Here is a 23598-nt window from a genome sequence, read left to right as displayed (position 1 = left end):
AACGAACGTTGACACGGACACCATGCATATGCCACAAACATGTGTGATATTCACACATACAAACTCGAGCAATAACATGGTCTATTCCAATGATCGACGCTTGAAGGGATCTTAAAAGGGGGCTAATAACGTAAGAGTTTTTGTGACTGACGAAATAGTTGCCGTCATAAGTTGAACTGACGCTTATAAAACGCTCCAGAAAATAATTGCGATATTATGGCAAAAAACAAAAACAAACAAAAAAAACCTGCCATTGACGGCTGGTCTCAGGTGCGGACCGGTAACCGGCCCACTATATAAGAAACCGGCCGGGCCGGTCTAAAACCGGACAGATGGCAACCCTAAAGAATAGAACAAAGAATGCGAAATGCGACATTCCGAACTGTCACTCCTTAAAGCGTGCGTTGACCGCCCTGCTTGACTTTGTCGACGCGAGTTGTGTGTTAATGAGTACGGCTCCGTGTTTTCAGTTTTATCCGAAAAAATCCGATAAACATTCGCCGGTAAAATTTTTTACAATTCGGATTTATTCAATAAACTCCGATTTCAAGGACTGTCCGAAGGGCCCGGGCCGTAGCAGAGGGGCTACATCTTCCCGTGCCGACCTGGGTGGAGCCACCGACCGGGTGAAGAGATAGCCTCTTGGCTTCCACCCTTATCCCGATCCCTTTGGTCTTTTTCAATAAAGTTCCTCGCTCGCTCAAGGGCCAATATGACCTGGTTCCGCTCTTTATCGAAAGGACAAGTTCTAAGCGCTCATTGATACATCTTGTTTGACCGATTTAAAGTTTACCGCGCGTAGCTGTATTAGGCGACGTAGCTGTATTGTGCTCCGACTCAGCTTCCTACATCCAGAAGCTTCACAAGGACTTGCAACTCTTCAACTCCGAATTCAAGGCGGTTCACTTCAAAGATCCGTGCCACCTACTCAACAACGCTCTGAAGGATGGAATCAAAACAAGCTCGTTTGTAGTTCACGATTTTGTTGTGCACTTTCCTGCACTGTTGAAGTCGTCGCGGGAGCTGCGCCGTAAGTTTGGTCTTGTGTGCTTGGCCATGGGCATGATCAAGTCGCTGAAAACCGTATATCCGTCGAGGTGGTTATCTTTTGATGAAGCTCTAGGAGATATTTGGATACTGGCGCGCCATTTTGACTTTCTTGAGAAGCGACGAAGCCAAGGGAACGAAGCCCAAGAATCTTATTTCGCCGCCTGAAGCTGTGCACGACTTGTTAAAATGAGGTTTCTGAAGACCAATTCGTGTGCCGTGCTCTCAATCATCAAGGAACTTGAGGCAGAGAGTACCCTGGTACACCAAGTTTACCCGTACTGGGGGTTCGTTTGCACGCAGTCCTCATGCGCAGTCAATGGCGTGATCCAACCGAGGTCTTCGCATCAGATATCACAAGTCTGTTAGACCTCCTTGACAAGACTGACCGCTTAAGGACTGTCGCAGACTTTCACGGATACTACGCTGCTGTCGCCGAACCGTGGAGACAGACATCTGAGAGGAACCTGTGCGATCAACTCCAGTACACCAAAGAATCGTATTGGTACTGTGTTCAAATTGTGAATCCAGGTGTGAAGCATGAGCGCGTATACGAAACCTATATGCGCCTACTTTTCAATTAGTGCTTCTTAAAACTGACGACATGAGCCAGCTCCTGAATGATTTTGCGAACTATCAGTGCTATGAAATATGCAACATTGTTGAACCCTGTCGTTTTGGACTTCACAGTGTCCAGTGGCCAGTGTTTTCTCGCTGCGCGCTGCGTCTTCTGGCGCTTCCTGTTTATATCGCTAACGTGAAAGGGCATTTTCAAAGCTGAGAGTCGTCAATCGAAAGGAGCGCGCTTCGATTACTGACAGCAACTTCGCAAAGTATGCTTGCTGTTTTACAATAAGCTTTAAGCATAAGGTAGTTATACGCACAAAGACAGGTGTTATGTGTTCAAGTATTTCTCTTATACGTTTTGTTCATTCAAACCTTCTAGGAAAAAATGTGCTTTGTGTGTTTTCATGTTTTAGTATTCAGATATGAATTGATCGAAGATTTTGGGGTTTCGGGAATAATGCAAAACTCCAAATTCTGGAGAATTGGGAGTTACGAGAAAAAAAAGCTCCGATAAACGCCGAATTTCCGCCAAAAATATCAACTCGGATAAACACCCGCCGACTTTCAAGAAAAATAAACACCGAAAACACGGAGCCCTATTAATGAGACAGTGGCTTTGGGGTGGGGGCGATTGTACCCCCCCCCACCCCCCCCCCCCCCCCCCCCCCCCCTCCTCCGGCTGAATCAACGCCACCGAGCGTTGCCTGGATCAGCCATTGCCCGAAAAAGCACTGCCTGGCAGAGAATATGGCAGGATGCAGAGACGGCAGGCCACGAACTCTCATGAATCAACGTGGAAGCGTTCACGCTGTTAATTTCCTCGTACAACAGTATTCTGCAAGTTTTCTTGAGCAATCAAAGTTTACGTGTACCATGGGGAACTGCATTGATCTATATTTCACTGTATGTGCCTGTACTCTTCTTTTGTATGTAAACTATTCAGCAAGTGGAAGCATTATCTGCATTTGTATTGTGTGCCAATTTTGCACGATATGTGCAAGACGGGGGCATGTGCTGTTGCAATGTGCTGATTACGTATATATACTCTAAAAAATTATGACATCTTCGCACGAGAGGGTGACAAGCCTGAAGGAAGAGCGCAGCTGTGTGCCTTAATTCCTTGTTTCTCTTTATTTTTTTTCTTTCTCTCTGTTTCTCCTCTTTGTATCTGTTTCTTTCTTTTTCTCTCTATTTCTCTTTCCCGCTCTTTCTATTTTTACTTATCTTCATTCCCTTTCTTTTCTCTCTCTCGGCTTCCTATCTATCTCTTTGTTTCTCTCTCCGTTTTCCTCTCTGTTTTTTTTTTGTCTCTTTTTCGTGTATCGGTTTTTTCTCTTCTTTCATCTTGCTCTCTGTTTATTTTTTCTATCTTTTTTGTGTATATTTCTTTCGCTCTTCTATATGTCCTTCTCTGCCTTATTTCTTTTCTTGTGTCTTAATTTTTTTCCTTTTATTTCTCTATTTTTATGTTCTTCTTTCTTTCTATGGCTTTCTTCCTGTTTCTTTCTATCTATTTTCTACATTGCGCTTATGTCAGTCCAGTCAGGCTTGCAGAGGATCTTGTGTACTCAAGCAAAATTACTACTTCCTCAATAAAAGTCTGAAATACGTGTGCTCACCCGTTGTCACTAGGAACCTGAACACCTTCGTGGAACTGGAAATCCTGGTGTTAAAACACCACACAGTCGCGCAAAACGTATGATTTAGTCATCTTCGAGTCTGGTGTACTTGGTTCAGGGCCGTGCCCATTGAATTTTTCTCGGGGGTTGTTTGTGTGTAGAACGGCTAACTTTGGCAACTAGTGGTCGCTGTGAAGGCGTGAAAGTATTTAGTGCCACCCGAAAAGTTAAAGCATGAAAAATTTTGTGGGTGTAAGAACCCCTCAAGCCCCCCTTACTTACGGCCCTGACTTGGTTGACCTGCTCGAAGTGGCTAGTGGCTGACTGCGGCTTCCGTTCGCTGCACGCCTCAAAATGGCTCATCTTTTCCGTATTCTTCACACGGAAAACGAGTGCGATCAAAATATCGCTCAGCGAGTGGTAAGGGTGAGCGGAGGAAAGCGCTACGACACGAGTCAACCACTTCCCGCGCTTCGCCCATTTAAAGTTCACGAAATAAGAACTAAAAAGAAAACAAACAAACGAAGGCTTCTTTACAGTTCGGTCAATTTAAGCACTTGTGAATGCGAACATCCACATTAACCTTAGTTTCTTTCCACGAGATCTTAAGACGCCCGGCAACATGCCCGGCAACCACTACGAGCGCGCATGTTTCTTGAAACCGAAACTGGTCCTAGTTTCTGGGGACTGGTTTTGGCCCGTTGAGCTTGGGACCGTAGCAACCCGTAGCAACCATAGTACAGTGCTTAGAATATACTTCTAGGCACTGTATGTTTGCTTTCTCTAGAGACTGTGTCGTCTAGCGGTAGCGTCAAAACCGCGTGGCGGCCTATGCTACCTATGCGGATTGGCGCCTTGCTGAAGGCAATCTCAGAGGCCACAATAGCGTGCTGGCCTTTGCATTGGCAGCTGCAAGGCTGCAACCAGATGGCACCACCAGCGCGCCGCGTGCTTGGCCTTCGATGCATTCGACGTAAACAAAGGCGCCGTAGCCGCCGAAGCAACGAATTCTGTTACAGCCTGCTGTGTGATTCTGCACTATGCCGAGAGCACGGTGGAGACTTAATGGGAAAACGTGTGCTGTGGTAGGATGCAAAAACCGTGATGGAGACATCAGGCAGTGGAAAGCCTCGGTGTGTGAAATGCACGCTCCACAGCTGCATCAAGAGTGCCCGTGCCCGAGGCCGTTTCCATGCACCGGATTCCCCAAGGAGAGAAGAACAGCTCGTCCGACAGTGCTGGTTAGCGAACCTACAGAGAGAGGACTTCGATCCGGGCACATCGTCGAGGGTAAGCTGTTGATCAGGGCGAACGCGCACGTCGTGCTAATTGCGCGATAATTCCTGCAGATAGTGCTATCCGAATCGCACTTTGAAATCGTGAAACTTGGCGAGTCTATTTTCCCGCCGTCTCATTTTACATAAATCGGTTTCGCTGCTCTATCGGAATCACGGTGCGATCGCAACAATCCACGTAACTACGTGCATTTACGTGCCAAAACTACGATGCGATCATGAGGCACGTCGTAAGGGCGCGCCGGATTAATTTTGGACCACCTGGGTTTCGCCCCCATCGAAATGCAGCCGCAGTGACCGGTTCTCGAGCTTAGCAGCACGACACGTTTCCTGCTAACTTACCACGGCGTGTACGTGATTATAGCAAATAACCGGCGTTTTGGCGTGCAACAGGTGCGCGAAGCGAAAGCTGTGTCGACACGACAGGACAAAATTATTTCCAGCATTTCAGGCTGGAAGCGTTGCTTGCATGCTTATCTCAAATAGGCATCGCGCACAATGCTGAGACAAACAGCTAATTATAGTTACCCCTGCCTTAAAATACCGCTAATCACAATGTCAAAATGGTGAGTTTGAAATTTCTTCTATTTTCGTGGCCTCTTTGACACCATCAAATTATGAGATTATTTGAGATGAAGTTGGCTGGCAGCGCATTGCCGTTGTCTACTTTTGCATACGCGGTTGTTTGCAATGAGAACCAATGCATTATCCACGTGCCAGGTTTTCGTTTATGTGGCTTTCTCTGTTATGTTTTAAGTAAAAGTAAACCGTTTTAAATACTAGATAAATAGCCTTTCTTTTTTGTTTTTCAGGTATGTTCTGTTCACTTTGTTGATGGGCGCCCAACCGAAGACAATCCTTACCCAACACTTCGTCTTGGAACACTGGTGAGTCCTGTGCAACTTTATTCAGTTCTTCCATCAGAGCGTGTAACTTCTTGCCGCTTGTGCAAAGATCACATGCTATGTGACGCCAGCTGGGAAAAAAAAAAAGTGTTCCACACATTCTGTCATGGCTATGAGCGGCACTGACTAACACTCCGAGGTTTAAATGCACATAAATAGCGGTAAAGTGGACGAGAGGACAACCGCTTCTGTAGCTCAATTGGTAGAGCATCCGGCGCGTTATCCGAAGGTTGCAGGTTCAGCCCCTGCCGTCGGCAAGTTGTCTTTTCGTCCACTCCACTTTCTTCACATCCATATCACAATTACTACAATACAGTCAAAACAGTACAGTTAACATCCCCTATACTTTCCTTGCCTTCATTATCTGTTGGTTTTTTTATGAAGGTTTGAGCCTTTAATGCTCCCTCCTTTCTTTCATTCTTGCCTTTAATGTTTTTAGGATGTCCCTTACAAGGGAAGAAGACGAGTCACGCATACCGCCCCATCTCAGCTGTGGCCTGGTGCTCCTTCAACTGGCAGCAGCCCACAGCACCACGTGGCTGACGAGCCAAATGACGACTATTCTGCGGCATTTGCCGACGATGACATGAATGACAGCCTTCCTGCCAAGAATCAACTCGGACCTGGCATTGTCACATACGAGCGGGCCTTCAGGTATGCTGTTAAACCTGTTAAACACTTCATTTTGGATGAAATGCGTGAGGGTGCACTTTTGCCGTGAAATTATTTTAGCATTGTAGCCATAGGGATCTGTTCACTTACGGTTATGCAGTCAAAAATCTAATCCCATGAATTCAGGCATCACCGCTGTACAGTTACGAGGCCACAATGCTGCGTATGAAACAACACGTAGCCATGTTATCAATTTATGCCGTCACGGTCATGTGAAGAACATCTGACCTCTTAGCTACGTTAATTGTTCCTCCATATATATTCAGACAATGATAAGCCCTTGTCAATCACAATGCACTCGCTCCTGCCGCAGAGCTATTTCAACCTGGTTCCCTGCATCTACCAAGGATGGCATGCCTGATATGTGCATGGATGATAAACAGCTCAATGTATTCCTGTGAGTTTCACACTGCTGTGTTGGAGTTTGTGTTTCATACAAGTTGGCTATGTTGGCACATGTGTGGTGCCAGGGGCCACAAACGGGAAAGTATGAATGTTACACAACACTTGACTTTTCTTCATTTGCTGTTATTTTGGCTGTAATGGAATTGGAGTTTCACAGGTACCCACTATGAGCTTGGAATTGCATGCCTGAAATGGCTGTTGTTTCCTAAGAAATAGACTACAAAATTTGCCCTTATGCTAGCTTTTCCAGCATTTTGCACAGCAACCCTCGTTTCAGTCACCACTGATAGGCCTAACATCATGAAATAATGGAAAGGCGCATTTATGCAGAATGTCAGGGGACAGGCTTTTTAAGAGATAACTGTTACAAACAGAAATGTCCCTGAGTTGAACCTCTCAAGTATAGAGTGAAAAAGAAGTTCTTTGGACATCTGTAAAGCTGAAAAAAGACAAACATTCAATGAAAATAAGAGATGTCCCAGTTGTTATAAATCAGCACAAAGAAAAGCCAGAAGAGAGCATTACAAGTGAACATAAATTTGTTATGCAGGACCAGTGCCTTTTTGGGATACGTACTGTACTTTCTAAGCTAACCAGGCATCAGGTGATGCCACCGTGTAGCCGAGTAAATAAATAAAAGTTGAATCAATGTCACAGGTTTGACGAAATGAGTGTGTAGAAATCCCCCTCCAAGAATGTGGTATAGTGGTTGCCCCAGAAATGTAATGGCCGTAGCTTTGGGTTCCAAAGCCATATAGCTTTTTTTCTCTTGACAGCGATTTGAGAAATTGCAATGATTTGGAGGATGTCACAGTTCCATTCATTACTACTGGTCTCCTCCATGTGGGTACACCCATTCGCTTACCGAGTTCTGATGTCTAGACAGAAAAAATGTCTGCTTTCATACTGAAGCTAAACAGCGCAAAAAAGCATGGCCGCGAAAGCAACACACTGGACAGCGCTGTTTGTGTGTTTGCTTTTTGTAGTAGCCGTGCTTTTTTGAACTGTTTAGCTCAGTATGAATCCACTAGCCCAGTCCTCTACATTATTTAGTCTGTCTTTCTTTTACAATTGCACTCCAGTATCCATGTTTTTTTTTTTCATAGTTTTCTCATGCATGATTTTGTGCATTTGCACCTGCTAACAGGTGTTTCAAGAAATGTGTCCAACCTTCTTAAAAAATCAGGAATGTGCGATATTTGCTCGAGGCTTTCAGAATTGCTTTTTCTGTAGCGGCAGGAATCTTAAGGCAGTTAAGGACATCATTTAGGACATAATTAAGAAAGTTACATTAATTAACTTTATTAGTCGAGTTAGGTTATTGTTTTCAAATGGAAGAATTGAGGTTCTTCATGCGAGCAACCCATCCGAGCTTTCAGATTTCGAAAAAGCGTCCTGTAGTATTGTTGTGGCGTAATGGAATTCAACGAAATGCAACGGCTTTCAACAGCGAAAGCCATCGAATTCGGTGAAATTCATTACTTCGTAATTATTACTAGGGACCGCTTTTTCGAAATATCAATGTTGGGATGACTTTCTGGCACGAACTTCATTCCCCAATTTGACACAGTCACCTAACTCCGCTAATTAAAAAGTTAATTAATTTAATTTTATTAATTACTGTCTCAAGTCATGTCTCCATCATCTTAAGATGCCTACCTCTACAGAAAAAGTCATTCACTCATTTTGGACGTCTTAGAAGAATATGGCAGTTACGTACTTCCATGTTTCTGTTTAGGTTTCGCCATTGAATTTAGTTGAATTTCATTACTTCGTAATTATTACTAGAGGCCACTTTTTCGAAATCTCAAAGTTGGGTTGGGTTTCTGGCACGAAGAATTCTCCATTTGACACAGCCACCTAACTCCACTAATTAAAAGTTAATTAATTTTACTTTTTTAATTACAGTCCCAAATAATTTCTTTACCCATCTTAAAATCCCTGCCCTACATAAAACCAATTCTGAAGGCAGCAATCAATATCGCATTTCCTGATTTTTGAGAAGTTGGACACATTCTTGAAACACCCTGTAGTGCGCAATGTATGTTTTCAGAATTTTGAGAATTAAAGTGTAGATCATATAAAGGGGTCCTGAACTATTTTTCAGGCTTGGTGAAAACACATCCTATGGACAGCACACACTGCTATGAGAAGCTCAGCCAAATTTTGTGTTGTGCATGCAACGTAGAGCTTACAAGCGTAGCGAGAATTCGCCACTCTCTCAAGCGCCCTCTCTTCGTGCAGAAGCCCCATGTTCACTCACTTCGCAGCTGCCAGCGGCTGCTCTATTTCGTCATTTAGCATATTATCGCCGCTGGCCAGTTGCCGACACAAATCAGGATGGCGCTGGATCATGCACTTCTTGCCACAGGTGCCAAGTAGCCAGCACTGCACTCTATAGTGTTCTCTAAAATTACACAGTAGCAACACTAGTGAGCGCAGGAATCACACTGTGAGTGGGCGAATGCATTTCACGATGCATGGTGAAGTTCATGACTCACGCTCACGTAGATTGTTGCCCCTGCGCAGCTTGCATGCTCGTTAGGATCACAGAAAGAATGCACTCAAAGCATGCGGTAATCTCTGTAACTCCTCTTGTTATTGTCAGATTCAAAAGTTTTTGTAGCAATTGGTTCGTGAGGCAAACTCCTATACTGAGATCATTTGGGGATTACTAGAAAGAGGCGTTAGGACCCCTTTAAAGGGACACTAAAGAGAAACCGGAAGTTGATCTTCGATGGTAGATTATCTTATTACGATTATAACGGTACCATTGTTACGGCAAGCAGAGCTTTCGTAAGCGAGAAAATAGCGAAAAACAAATGTGGGTGGCGACGCCACCTTGAAGTTTCCGCACTATTTGCCGTGACGTCACATGTTTTGAAGGCGCCTACTAGGGACTACGTAGTTCGTATTCGGTAAAAATGAAGTACATTGTCCTCTTAGGGGCCATAGACTTAACTACAAAGTTTGGGGTAATTTTGTCGAGCCAATGGCGCCAAAATACGATAAATACACTTTGAAATCAATGACGTCACTGCGGGGAGATTTCGGCGGCGGAATTTAAAAATGAAACTTTGGACTTGATTTTCTCCTCTATTAATAAACCTATGATGGCAATATTAACGGCATTAGAGTTCTCAGAGCACAATTTATCGATCTAAACCGATTCATTGTTTCTCTTTAGTGTCCCTTTGTGAACAATTTGACACATACTAGCTGTTCCACTTATGCCTCGTTTTGTTTTTCAGGGCCAACAAAAAAACCCTGGTTCCAACAAAGTGCTTATCCTGTGGCTGCAGTTGCAAAGGCACCAGGAAAATGGATAAGGGTGTTCAAGCTCCGCCAGAGGACCAGGACTACACGTACCTTACAGATGTACAGGTTCATGTAAAGCAGGAAATTTTTAGCGACACGGTGTCAGCCAGACTGAAGTCACCGTTTACTCTAGTCTCGCCCTACATTCTTCTCTGCTTTCTTAAAAAATGCATTCGATGAGCTGGCAAGAGCTCTCACCTTAATCGACCTTTTCACGCTTTTCCTGCTATGCACTTTGCCCAACTAGTGGCGGGTAGTCACTTAGCGCCTTGAACCACAGTTTGCTTGCTCTATGACATGGAAAATGTAGACTTGGCTCTCTTGACATAAACAAGCCCCAGCCCCAGATAACACCAGCGCTTCAACTAGGGCCTCAACTGCACTTGAAGCACGACAGGTGCTGCCATTAGTTGGGTGAATATGCAGCACAGGGAAGTCCACTTGCAGATTATAAATAGGGTCTATTGTGAAGTTCCTATTTGCCATGGCATTCAAGCTGCTGCTGATGCTGATGCAACTGAGGTTAGGCTTTTACTCTTTGACCTGAGCCCTCTACTTTGTATCTGTACATGTGCAGTGAGCAGAATTTCCTGCTTCATTGTGTCAGAAGTAGCAAAATATTTTTGCAACTACCTTGATTTCCGGTTGCTCAGAGATGTGATTTGGCAAACTTACCTTGCTGAGAGCTTTGCAGACTTCCTGTTGGCTACCTGCATATGGGTTGCTTTGAGCTGTACACTGAGAGGCCTGGCAAGCCATTTCAAAGAACCGGGACATACAGGCAGTGTAAATCACACAACGCAGCCAAAGTTCTCGGTGCGATTACACCAAGCAGCTTTATTGTGTTTATATGAAAAATGGACAAGCAAGCAGTTGTTTCATCGCATCAGCCAGCATTTTCATTTTTTAAAATGCTCACTAATGGTGATGAAGTTCTTGCTGACCGAGGATTGATTGTAAATTACCTTTCTCCTCGTGGTGTAAAACAGTCATTGCGAAGCTCTTGCAAGGAACTGTAAACGAGTTGTCACACTGTGTGTCACCACAATGTTTGGCTTTGGCTCCACAAAGTTCATGTTTAGTGTTCCATGAGAACATTGACGTGTTTTCATATTCTAAAGCAGTTTCCATGCAGTATTTTTGCAAAGAGGCCCTTGGTAGATCACATACCGCTTGTCATAGCTGCTCTGTGTAACCTTTGGCCACTCCTGATCAAAAACCTGTTAAATGTCTTTGTGAAGCTGGCACCCATTTTGCATCCCTCAGTAAGTAATTTGAAGACCTTTTGATGCCTAAGCCACATATAAAAGACGAATGCTGGAAATTCTGCTCTTACGGATCTCAAAAAGACGAAGTTTGGAAATTCTGCTGCGACGCTTTATGACTGGAAGGTATTGTTTGTGTATCAGCATTGCTGCAGCTAAGCTTAGTTTTTGTTTCCTCATCACAAGACATAGTGCATATTGCGCATGGCATGTGCACGCACAAACTTCTGTTCTTAAAAAATGGTTGGCTCTCTACCTCGCACACTTAATGCATAAATACTACACTCAAACCTCATTATAACAAAGTCACATGTGCCACGAAAATAACTTCTTATATCTGAAAATTCGTTATAACGTTTATTTGTAACACTGTATCTATTACAAGACTATTCTTATTTACTTCGCTATAACCGGTAATTCGTTTTATCGTGTTCGTTATATCGCGGTTTGAGTGTATTTACTAACTAAAGACTTGTTACACCCCTTCCCTACACTCAAGCTACATACTTTATTTACTACTTATGTGTTTCAATTGTTCATAGTTATATGAATTGTTCTGGTTGTATTGAATGTTATAGTTCTAGCTGTATTGAATGGTGACATCTGCCTTTTTCACGATGCAACAGTGCATGCACCCTCTCCCTAGCGGAGAAGTCGCGAAATGGCCCCTCCATCTTGGAGTCTTTAGTTCTGGGAATACCTGTTGTCCCAGTGCCTACCAAAGGGCCTACAAGAGGGCAGCACAGGAGAATGAAAAAGGCAGATTGTATATGATCTTGAGTTATTGCATTGTATATAGTCTAACTTAAGCCTTTCCTTTCCTTGCTTACCTGGTTGTCTCTCGAAATTATGGACCTTTTGTGTGTTTTATGTGGTATACGAACCATACATTTCGTGTAATGATGCGGAAAAAGCGCTCGGCCCTGCATCCGGACCAACGTTATTACATAGCTTCAGTTTGGCAAATCGCAAGGCCTTCCATTGGCGTGGAGCTGGCTTACCACAATCCCCAGCCAGGTGGTGGCGGTTGCGGTAGCGTAAGGATCGGTCTTGGTGGGTCGTCTGCTACTACTGGAAAGCCACTGACAGGTGACTACCACATCGGTTAACTCTGTTATTTGAGGAAGTAGAAACGTAACTTCGCTTGCATTTAACTTATCTCAACCTTATGTCAAGAAGCAGACAGCATCTAAGACACGACAACAACAAAAAGACAAAGCAAAACACTGTACAGCACGCTTACCTTCATTCCTGTTCCCGTCGTAAACCGGTGTTTATTCTTCGCCAGTCTATGTGCAAAATCACCCCAGGATCCGTAATGCTAATCATATTCTAACCTACCAGAACACAGTATTACACGGCCAAAATCTGCTGAAAAGCCTAGAAAATCAAGAACCAGCAAGGAAGCCAGAAAGAAATGTATTGTACTTTTTTATTTGACTCATGAAAGTGAATGCAGCAGCTACATTATTTGCAGGGACATACGTCGACTCCCGTTAAGACGAACTCGAAGGGACCGCGGTCATCTGTTAGTCTTATCAGGGAGTTCGGCTTATCAGAAGTGCCCTCAAAAGAGACATGCTAACATGCCAAGTGCATCCAAATATGTTACTTGAAAACACTGAATGGAGTAGACTTAAAATGGGGGCAAAAAGACAAGAAAAGGCTTTATTTGGCTCATCTAGATAAAAACTATGCCCTTCAAGCAGAGTATTTACACGAATCTTACGAGTACCCGATTTTCGCGTGTTCAAAAATAAAAATGCCCGTGGAAGATATTTGCTACCACATTTATGATAAAACTGTACACGCTCCTATGTGACGATTAGAAAAAAAATAAGAGACAAGCACAGTTTTCCTTCAAAAATGTAAATTTATTGCCCTGGCGTTCCTTTTCTTCTGTGAGCTGTTTTGCTGGCTCTAAGATCACTTCTGGATACGCCTCGGTCGCGTGCTGTTGCCTTGACAAAGTTATTATATGCTGAGTTGCTTAAGAAAGCTGTAAGGTTTTCTTCGATGTTCCGATATTTCCCGTTTTCGGCCCGTAGTAAACTTTTCCTGATCGACGTGCAGCTGAAGATCTCCCATCGCGCTACTCACGGTCACAAGCCTCGCGCACACGAAAAAGACACGACGCAGCTATATTCACTGTGCAAAATAGCCTTCCTTTGTCGTGCGCTTCCATAATCAAAATGGCTCATCACATTTGCACTTCACTGGGAACAGATACAACGCGCACAGGTTCCTACGCGAAACTGACCACAAAATACCATGTGCTCGGCCGCCATTGTGTGATGGCGATGATAATACACCTGACCCCTCTGACCGGAGTGCGCCGCAATCACGGTTTTGGTTCGTACTCGATTGAAATGCACAGACCATTTTTGTTCCTGTTGTCGCTTTTTTTTTTTTTCCCCCACTCCCTTGCGTTTGCCCCTCTGACCACGGCGGAGGGTCCCCAAGCTCTTGTGTTCTTCTGTTCTCCTCTGTACTCCAGCTGGAACCGAAAAAAAACGACCGGGGGGGGGGGGGGGGGATACAAAAGGATGCAATGGCTTGGGGGTCCCATTTGTAAATTCCACTACTCTTTTTGTTGCTTTCTTTGCTGATAAAAGCCCTGCCCTCTTCCACCCACAGGCTGGGATTGAGGGGGAATACCGGCTTTATCCGCTGACCGGTCTTCTTGGTTTATCTCGCGTCTCCCGTCTTTGATCCAGGAAGCGCTTTTTTTAATCTTTTTGCTTTTCCTCGGTCGCCCTGAATGCCCCACCAAGACCTGCAGGTTCGTTTCGCAGAATCGCTAGCGTTGTCAATCACGCAAAAGTTCGTCTTAACAGAAGAGTACAGTTGGGCGGTCGTCTTAAGCGAATTTTTTTTGCATTGAGTCTATGGGAAACCAAACAAATGGTCCCGTGTTGTTCGGTATAAGCGAGAATTCGTCTTAACCGAGTCGTCTTAACGGTGAGTTCACTGTATTTACAAGGGTTAAGGTGACAGAGGTTGTACTGCAAGCCTTCACATCCACTTCACTTTTTTTCTAGCAGATGCAACTTTTGCTGAAGAGCTGAGGCTTTTGCAAGTGTTTCTGGCAGTGAAATGCAGTTTTAGCACTATGAAGGAGTGAAGAAGCTCTGCAGTAGTGGTGCCCTTGTGAACAGAACAGCCGACACTAGTACGTCACAGTCCTCGAGAGCGCCGGGAGGCTCCAAAATGTGTCTAAACAGAGCCGGTTCCTTTGCAGCTCATCTGAAATTTTGGCCTTCGATTGCCTCGAAACATACAGAAAAGCTCCAATGATGGCAATTTGCGGGCTCCCTTTCCAATGTGAGAAAATGCCTGTGGCACTCTGCATTTTCAGACTGGATACTACGTACACAGTCAGAACACCTCTCACGCTTGACAAGGACAGGGTATCTGCACACTTAGTAAATAGCAGTCCTGGGCTGCTGGTGTGGAGTACCGTAAAAACGGACTATAGGTCGGACCGCAATATAGGACGACCCCCCAAACTTCGAATCGTAAAAAAGAAATGAAAAAAATCGCAAAGTATCGCGGCACGCCCTCACCTTGATAAAAACGCAACGCAACTAGCTGCACTGTGGTGACATTTTATTTTTATTTACACACTGTTCAATTGCTAGGTGGTCACGAAGTTACTCGGACTCATCCGAACTCGAGTCGGATGATGTTGTTTTCACTAGCGACGTCCCAGAGTGCATCGTCCTCTGAGCCATCTAACGCGTTTGCTGATGCAACATTTGCGGAAGGATTTGCGAACCATCTCTTCCGGGAGGGATTTCCAGGCTGAGGACACCCAGCACAGACGGTGGCGAGCGGTGGACGTCGTAGGCGGCCAGCGGGGGTCTTGGGATTGTCTCCCAGCATCCACTCACTGTAGAGCTCGCGCACGCGATCTTAAAGGGCTTGTTTAGCACAACATCCAGTGGCTGGAGTATAGAGGTCAGTCCCCGGAGATGACAACAAGGTCCGTCTGCCATCGGACAGCGATCGCTTGACATCGGCCGTGAGGTGACCTCAAAAGAGTCGAACACCAGCATGCTCGGTCGTTGAAAAGGGCACCCGGTCGCCGGTTCCACACGAGCCGGATCCATTCCAGCATGAGGGATTCGTTCATGAACCCCCTTCTCGCTTGCCCTCACGATTACATCCCGAGGAAAGTCCTCCTTTGGTAGCGTTTTCCTTTTAAAAATAATATGAGGGGGCAGCTTCTTTCCGTCTGCTGTACACGCGAGCATCACAGTAAACTGCGGATATGCTCGTTGCCCGTTGTCAATAGCTTGATTTGCTTCGCTCCTTTCTCGGTCACAGTCGTGTTCGATGGCATATCGACCAACCGGAGTTTCGTCAGCGTTGCCCATGTGGCCCATCATGTAGCAACGCTGTCGACGAAGCCGATGACGAAGTGCTGATACTCGCCGAGCCTTGTGCTCGAACTCTGCTGGTAGTTTTTGACACACTGAAGTACGCCGCCGCAGAACAAGGCCTTCCGCTTCATGAATCGGCGCACCCTCGATGGCGAGCCCTTGAATTGCGCCCTCATGAGCCCCGAGTCGCGCGCAATCTCGAGCGCTTTCCCGCGGAGGCACTCCGTTGTCACGGGTAGCGACCTTGTGCGCAGCTCCGGACGAACTCGCGAGTACCGTTTCCAGTTCGGGTGTGAACTGCGGTCCGTCCACGAAACGACGTTTCTTCTGGTTGCTGCAACTTATGATGCGCTGTTTCTGGCTCCTCCAGTATCGGATGCTCTTCTCCGTCGGACCGAATTCTCGTTGTGCCGCCAGGTTGCCGTGGCTTCTGCATACTCGATGACTTTTTTCTTGAAGCACATTGTTAAACTGCCGTCGGCTGCCACTCATATTGAAGGAGATAGCCTCAGATAGGGATAATTAAACAGCGCAAAACCAACGCAGCCACCCTTGCTTCGCAGTCGGCACAAACAAAACGCAAAATGGCGTCGCCCAATGGTGCTGTTGCTGATGCTCATGATGGCAATAGGGCTACCGACTTCATCAACCCATTGTTGCAAGACTTCCATATGTTTTCTGCCAATGACCGGTATATAAGACGAGGGTCGACTTTTCATCGCGTTTTAAAAAAAAAAAATTCGACCTATATCCGGTTTTTTATGGTACCCATGATCAGGTGCTGTCGGTGTTTCATTCTGTGCGGTAGAACAGATCTCTGCCATCTTCGCTCGAACAGTCTCTTGGAGTCTTTCATGGGATGGCATTGTGTCCTTTTCTTCCCCTTTTCGTGCTGTCTGCGACAGTGGCAAGCACAAAAGTCTGCTCATTTCTTCACGTTCCCAGTGACACAAGTGCTGATGGTGTACACAGGCTCAGAAGCCTATATATGTGTGCAAAGCTGATTAGGGTTGGGTGATCTTCATCACCTCCATAACTTCTTGTCACACCAGAAAACCTCTGGAAAAAATGAAGAGGTACTTTTTTTGATAAAAACAAAGTGCACAAACATAACATGATAGAACGAACGTCTTGCCTCTAAAGGATCCGGGTTTAGTTTGCCTGTGAGCACATAATGCACTCCTTTAGAGAGAGAATCTGTGACAAGGTCCCGTACCGATGCAAGCGTAACTCGAAGCGACTCCATCGTAGCTTGCGATGTAAACATCACTGTCCCATTGGCGATGTGTTTTCCTCAATCTTATTTACAGCATCAAGGAACTCCTGGATGACCCTCAAAATAAGCCAGTGAGCAAATTAATTTCACAACAGTGCAACAGATGTTATGAGGTATTATCTGTGCTATTTCACAACAACGCAACAGATGGTACAGTCAAATCTCGATATAATGAATTAAGCGGGACCGCTGCAAATCGTTCGTTATTTTGAAATATCGTTGTAATGAGAAACTTCGATTGTAGGCCCGTGGTTAAACGTAGGAGTGACATGACGTACCTTGACAGTTGCCATGTGCGCCGTCAAGCAAACGCAAAAAATCAACCTCGAAAATTTTACGCTCACTTCAAAAGTTATTTATTTGAAGAAATCAGTGATTTTCTTTTGACGCGCGGAGCACAAACGGCTGATTAAGTACGCCTCCACACCTTCCACTTGACGTAGCACCTCATCGGGCACATCACTGCACCGACCAATGTAAGTGCGGACTTTGTCCATGTGCACTAAAACATCCGAGTGCGTTACGGACTCATCGGCCTCGGTGTTCGGTGTCATAGATTCCTCATCCTTCAGGTCGTCGTCGTCACTGGAGACGTCGCGAACGCTATTGACGATCTCCTCGGTCGTCAAGTCCGCCGACGTTAGCGCTGCACAGTCGCTCTCCTCGTAGTCATCGAAGGATGAGACGTCGGGCAGCAGTTCCTCAACCTCAGTCCACAGGTCTCCTGGGGTGCTGTGGTTCTCTTCCAGGTCGTCTTCAAGCTGCTCAGGCGCTTTTCTTAGGCCTGCTTTTCGCCAGCAGTTGCTGATCGTGGACGTTTTCACGTTCCACCAAGCTCCCGTTAGCATTTCCGCTGCTTGACGAACGTTGATCGATGTCGGCTGCTTTAAGCGGAGATTGATGATCAACCGCTGCACAAGGCGCTTGCGAAATTCCACCTTAACACTTTTTATGATTCCTTGGTCAAGGGGTTGCAGCAAGGAAGTGTTATTCGGAGGCAGAAACTCCAGGTGAACGTGCGTCAGGCGAACGTTCACAATGTGTGCTGAGCAGTTGTCGACGATCAAAAGAATTTTTCTGTTTTCTTTCCTCATTTGATCGTCGAGTTTGAGGAGCCACTCCGAAAACAATTCTCTTGTCATCCAGGCGCGCTTGTTCGCACGATAGTCGTATGGTAGCGATACGACGTTCTTCAAGCAGCGGGGCTTTGCATACTTCCCGATGACCAGCGGCTTGATCTTCTTTGTGCCCGATGCATTGCAGCAGAGCAAAACCGTCACGCGAGATGCGACTTTTTGCCTCCTTACACTGCTGACCTTTGAAGTGCATCGTCCGATCCGGCAGAAGCTGGTAAAAGCACGCAGTCTCGTCCACGTTGGAAAATGTCGTCCTCAGAGGTACGACTCTGCAATCCCTCGGAAATGATCATTCCGCCAGGAATCTGCACCCTCTTTGTCCGCAGCCTTTTCTTCACCTGACACTACCTGCCAGGTTATGCCGTTCCTCTGGCGAAAACAAAAAAGCCACCCGAACTTGCATCGAACCCAGTTACTTCAAGTGCGTCGGCGAACTCTCGGGCTTTTTCTTGAAGCATTGGGCCAGACACTGGGACGTTTTGCAGCCTGGCATCTTTAAACCAGGTCAGCACAGCTTGGTTGACATCTTAAAAATTCCCCAGGCGCAATCGTTTCCTCGTAGGCGCAAGTTGCGACTCTCTGTGAAGCTTCAGAACCTTTTCTCGGTCTTTCAAAATGGTCGTGAGGGTCGATGGGGCAATGCCACGCTCTCTGCAAAGGTCGATTTGCTTTTTGCCAGCGTCAATTTCCTTGAACAAATCCACCTTTTCCTGCAGGGAAAACTGCTTGCGCTTCTTCTTAGCGCCTGCACCTGCTATAGGCATCGTCGAGTCACCCAAAAAGCTGCAGAAAGATGTGAAGAAAACCGACAACACATGGCAAACTTCGCGCGAGCGTGACACGAACAACGAGGCTGACGAGGCTGCTAGGGCTGGCTAGGCCTGCCGTACATCAAACCTTGTTTGTGTGGTGGCGCTAGCAGTTGGCTCTGAATACGACGATGATGATAGCTACCGTTTTCGAGGTGGGCATGAAAAAACGGCGTATGCTGTGCCCCGCGAGAGTTGCGGTGCCATCACTTTTTAATAAATTCGTAATACTGATGTTCCTTGAGTATAGGCGAGCAAATAAATTATGTACGTTATTCTCAAATATGCGTTAATTTGAAATTCGTTGCTCTGAAATATTTTTACATTGAAAATATAGGCAGTCTGGCGGGGATTTTCAAAATATTCGTAATTTTGAAAAATTCGTTAATCCGGTGTTCGTAGTAACGAGATTTGACTGTATAAAGTATTATCTTTACCTCAACTTCCTTTGACGAACTTGTTATTCCAATCCGTGGAAGCTTCACATTCAGGCATTGAACGGTTGTTCATCATGAGGGTGAATTGAGCAGTTCCATGGCGTCTTTCAGGTGAGGCTTCTCTAACCACTGGTATACCTTTAATCAAATGGCAGTGCTTCAGCTGAAAAGCTAAAAACAACATATAGGAAAAATTTCCAGCTTTATTTTTTATAACAAGCATTTATGCATATAAACAAACAGTTGTCAACTATGAAAGGCCTCTAAATATGGTAGATATGACATTTTCCTTTACCTGTACAGCCAGACTTACGTTCATCTTTTGCAGATTGTCTGGGCTCATGTGCTCTTTTGTCAATTTCGGCGCCACCCGAAGCTGCTGTTTGCGATCTTGGAGTCTTCGATGGGTGGTCAAAGTTTATCTTGTGTTCACCGATCTGCACTTTTTAAAAAACAACAGTGAGATGAAGAAAAGTGTTCCATTGCAGAAGTCGCTCCTTAATTCACAATTGCCCAAACATGAAAAATAAGTAAAAACATTCTAATCTACTTACCATGCCACACTTGTGATGCATGAGGGGGTTCCTTATGCAATAGATGATGTGAGGTACATCGCAAAGGAAGTAGAGCTGTTGATCAGGTACTCATGGATGGTCGACTCTGTGTTTCGGTTCGTGAAGCTTGCCTTTGATGCCAAAACTTGACCACATGGCCTTGTTGGTGCTGGCACCATCGCTGATAACAGCGAAGACAATTGCATTGTGCTTGTATAACTGCAAAATGGCTTCCAAAACAAGCCTTGCTAGCACTCTTCCAGGGGCTGCGTGTCTCGTAGCGAAACGTGCAATTGGTTGCACCCAGGAGTGAAATAAAGGCACAAGCATGAGTACCAAAGCGTGGTCAGCTGTTGTTTCTGAGTCATGGCCATCTCCATAATCAACAAGGCCGTCAACATTGTTGGTACTCTTGTTAAATGCGAGAACCTCTCGCACCTTCATCTCGTCTGGTATCAGCGTTCCGTAGCATTGTACTCCTGCTTTGTTCTTCATGAAGGCACCAATACTCTCAAGAGATACCTTGTTGAAGCAGAATTCACGAGGCATTCCTTTCATCATTTGTCTCAGCCTTGTGGTGGTTGGAAGTGGCATGAGCTTCATCTTTGACATTAGTCTATAAGCTCTTCGGCTTGAAATCCTTAATAGAAGACAAGTCATGAGCCATTCCTGTTCATAGCGCCTTCTTCGCGGCGATTTCGCCTTTGCGGCTTTCAATGCTGACCTAAAGGCAAGTTGCTGTGCTTGCGGAAGACTTCTCATTGCTTTGTCAACTTTGCTCACTGAAACTTTAGACAAACGGCGTCTCAATGTTTCTCTTCTAGCTCTTTCTCGAAACACAGTGGTCCTGCTGGCCTTTTTCTTTAGGTTTTGAATTTCACATTCTGGCTTCCATTTTGTGCTTTTTTGGTGTTACACTTCACTATATCGCCAAATATTTCTTTTTTGTGTGTGTGGAGGGCACAAGTGTTAACCTGACTGCACCATGCATTTCTTGTTTCGCTGTACCTTCGCCTGCCTTTTGACGGCTGTCGTTGACAATGAAATACCTGGAAACAGCTCACATTTGCACCCAGTGCAAATCTTGAGCGCATCGATGTAGCAAAGAAACATTGTTAAATTTTCTGGCTTTTTAGCCGGGTCCGAATGTTTCCATCCTTCTCTCTGTAGCTGCACAGCAGGACAAGCACACCTCTTGAACTAACTTCAACCAGCAGCCGGATTACAGCGGCCTTTTCATTGTATACAACGCCTCCAGACTCCTCGAGTTTGTAGAAGATAACTTGTGGGGTAGAAGCCCTCACATTCCACAAGTGAAATGTCTGGCTGCCCTGCACAACAGCAAGCCAGGGCGCAATTCCCAACATGCTAACATCGGTTTATCATCAACATCCATGCCATCACATGCATCAATTTCATCACACAAATCTTCATCACTTTGGCAGGAAGAAACTTGGGCGGGAACCAATGTCCTTACCGTATTTAGTCGAATCTACGCCGGCCCCGATTCTAAGCCTACCCCCGAAATTCGCAAGGCCAGAAACAAAAAAAGGACATAATCATTGTACTCGAATCTAAGCCGACCCCCCCCCCCCCCCCACTTTCGCACATCGTTTTTTTTTCGAAAAAAACATCGGCTTAGATTCGAGTAAATACGGTACTCTGGGTGGCTTTCTTGCAACTTCGGCACCATTGGTTTCGAGAGATGCTCAGGTATGTTAAGGAATTCTTCGGAGACTCACAGATTTTAAACAAAGAACTCTTTAATTGAAAAATAAGAGAAAATAGGAGTGACAACGTGCGTGGCGACTGCTTCCATTGCGGGTTGCCCTCCCTCTGCCCATGTTGCCAGCCTAGCATTTCGATTCCGCTAACACTCTGCCATTCCTGGCAGAGTGTCACAGTCTTCAGGCTGCGACGAGGTCGCACCTTCATTGTCCGCGGCATCATCCACACCATCATCGCTGCCTTCATCTTGATTGGCTTGAAGGATGTCTTCTGTCGTCAGCTCTGCTGATGTTGTGGTTCCTTCATCGCACAGCACATAATCGTCAAATGAGACCGAATCCATGGCCAACAGATCGGTCACCTCACTCCAAAGCTCGCCAGGATTGCCTTCCTCCGCCTGGTCATCGTTGCATGGCTGCCCGGCGTCTTCTGGCTGCTCACTCGTGTGCATGAGCCCTGCTTTCCGCCAGCAGTTCTGAACAGCTGTTGAAGTGACGCTCCACCATGCGCCGGTGAGCATTTCCGCCGCCTGTCGTACGTTGATGACAGTCGACTGCTGAAGTCGCAGGTTTATAAGCACACACTGAACAAGGCGCTTGCGGAAGTGCGCCTTGACACTTCTAATTATTCCCTGATCGAGGGGTTGAAGCACAGATGTGCAGTCGGGCGGAGGGTACTCAAGGCGCACATTAGTCAGCCGTACGTTGACAATGTGCGCCGAGCAGTTATCAACTATCATTAAAATGTTCCGTCCTTCCCTTTTCATCCTCTTGTCCACGGTCAGAAACCACACTGTAAAGAGCTCTCGAGTCATCCAGGCTCGTTTGTTTGCCCTGTAATCGCATGGAAGGGACACTACATTCTTCATGCAGCGCGGTTGCGCAAACCTTCCAATGACGAGAGGCTTAAGCTTCTCTGTGCTGGTTGCGTTGCAACAATACAGAACAGTAACGCGAACCTTCGATTTTTTTGCCGCCCTTGCACTTGTCCCCCTTAAAGTGCATCGTCTTAAAGTTGGTAGAAGCAGGCCGTCTCATCGGCATTGAATATATCGGCCGCACTGTATGACTCCATTATTTCCCTAAACTTCTCTTCCCGCCACGTGGACGCTGCCGCTTCGTCTGCTGCCTTCTCCTCACCGGACACAGTCTGCCAGGTGATCGCATTTCGCTGGCGAAAACGGTGGAGCCAACCAGAAGATGCTTCGAAGTCTGTTACATTCAAAATTGCAGCAAACTGTCGCGTCTTCTCCTGAATCAGTGGGCCCGACACGGGCACGTTCTGGGCTCTTACGTCTTTGAACCATGTGAGCACCGCGGAGTCTATCGGCTGGAAGTCACCGAGCCACAGTCGCTTCCTTGAGGGGGCAAGTTGCGATTGATCCTGGCACTTCATTATTTTGTCCTTATCTTTCAGGATCGTGGCAATTGTGGAACGCGCCACTCCAAGTTCTTTGGCCACAACAGCCTGTTTTTTGCCTTCTTCCAGTTGCCGAAGAATATCGACTTTCTCGCTTAGCGAAAACTGTTTCCGCTTCTTCGTCGCAAGCAGAGATGAACTCATTGTAGCACCGCAGCGTGAACCCCGACTTGCTTTGCGGACGCGATAAGTAAGCACCGAAAAGAGATGGACACGATTGACAAGGCCTAGAGCACATCTAGAAGTGCTGTGATGCTACTGGCTTAGGCCGCTTTGGAGCAGCTTTTGGAGCAGGCAAAATTGCGTTTTGGAGCAGCGAAACTAGCTTTTGGAGCAGGTGGTAATAGAAGTAATTTAAAAGACACGCACTGTATTTATAATATACAGCCAATAAAAAAGCAATATTCTGCACGAATTCCAAGCACAATAAAAAATTAAAAGAACCCAGAAATATGATTATTACCCTCATTTAACCTAACTACAATTAGTAAACAAAAAAGGTGACGATAAACAAACACTGAGTCACAACACTTTATTACAAGTGACTAGGAAACATATCGCAGATGAGCTTGTACATAAATATCACAGAAACAGCTCACTGAACACGATATAGAAACATAGCATCAATAAGAAAATGAAGGTCTCCGTTCGCTGTGTCGTCTGCTTGCGTACTGCTCCAGTGGTCGCGACGGATTTCAGAACATGAGTTTGTAGTACTGAGGCGGAACTAGATATAGCGCTCGTTATTTGGAAAAGTTCGG

General features: G+C 45.7%; 3 protein-coding genes across 3 annotated transcripts; 1 reads left to right on the top strand and 2 right to left on the bottom strand.

The window, feature by feature from the left end:
• The first annotated feature begins 4337 nt into the window (after positions 1 to 4337).
• Positions 4338 to 14822, top strand: LOC119395068 (uncharacterized). The gene is made up of 5 exons (XM_037662360.2): positions 4338 to 4523; positions 5341 to 5415; positions 5873 to 6087; positions 9762 to 9875; positions 14735 to 14822. The coding sequence occupies exons 1-5, from the start codon at positions 4338 to 4340 to the stop codon at positions 14820 to 14822; spliced, it is 678 nt and encodes a 225-aa protein (XP_037518288.2).
• A 6738-nt stretch (positions 14823 to 21560) lies between these two features.
• Positions 21561 to 22232, bottom strand: LOC119395067 (tigger transposable element-derived protein 6-like). The gene has a single exon (XM_037662359.1). It carries the CDS (start codon positions 22230 to 22232, stop codon positions 21561 to 21563), a length of 672 nt encoding a protein of 223 aa, XP_037518287.1.
• A 194-nt stretch (positions 22233 to 22426) lies between these two features.
• LOC119395066 (tigger transposable element-derived protein 6-like) lies at positions 22427 to 22981 on the bottom strand. Its single transcript, XM_037662358.1, has one exon. It carries the CDS (start codon positions 22979 to 22981, stop codon positions 22427 to 22429), a length of 555 nt encoding a protein of 184 aa, XP_037518286.1.
• Positions 22982 to 23598: the final 617 nt, after the last annotated feature.

This window comes from Rhipicephalus sanguineus, chromosome 5, assembly GCF_013339695.2.
Source record: "Rhipicephalus sanguineus isolate Rsan-2018 chromosome 5, BIME_Rsan_1.4, whole genome shotgun sequence".
NCBI lineage: Eukaryota > Metazoa > Arthropoda > Arachnida > Ixodida > Ixodidae > Rhipicephalus > Rhipicephalus sanguineus.
This window is presented reverse-complemented; position numbering and strand designations above follow the sequence as displayed.

Coding starts and splice junctions, on each gene's coding strand:
- LOC119395068 (XM_037662360.2), top strand. CDS start 4,338: ATGGAGACATCAGGCAGTGGAAAGCCTCGGTGTGTGAAATGCACGCTC. Junction 4,524..5,340: donor ATCCGGGCACATCGTCGAGG/GTAAGCTGTTGA, acceptor TTTGTTTTTCAG/GTATGTTCTGTTCACTTTGT. Junction 5,416..5,872: donor CACTTCGTCTTGGAACACTG/GTGAGTCCTGTG, acceptor TAATGTTTTTAG/GATGTCCCTTACAAGGGAAG.
- LOC119395066 (XM_037662358.1), bottom strand. CDS start 22,981: ATGAGTTCATCTCTGCTTGCGACGAAGAAGCGGAAACAGTTTTCGCTA.
- LOC119395067 (XM_037662359.1), bottom strand. CDS start 22,232: ATGACTCGAGAGCTCTTTACAGTGTGGTTTCTGACCGTGGACAAGAGG.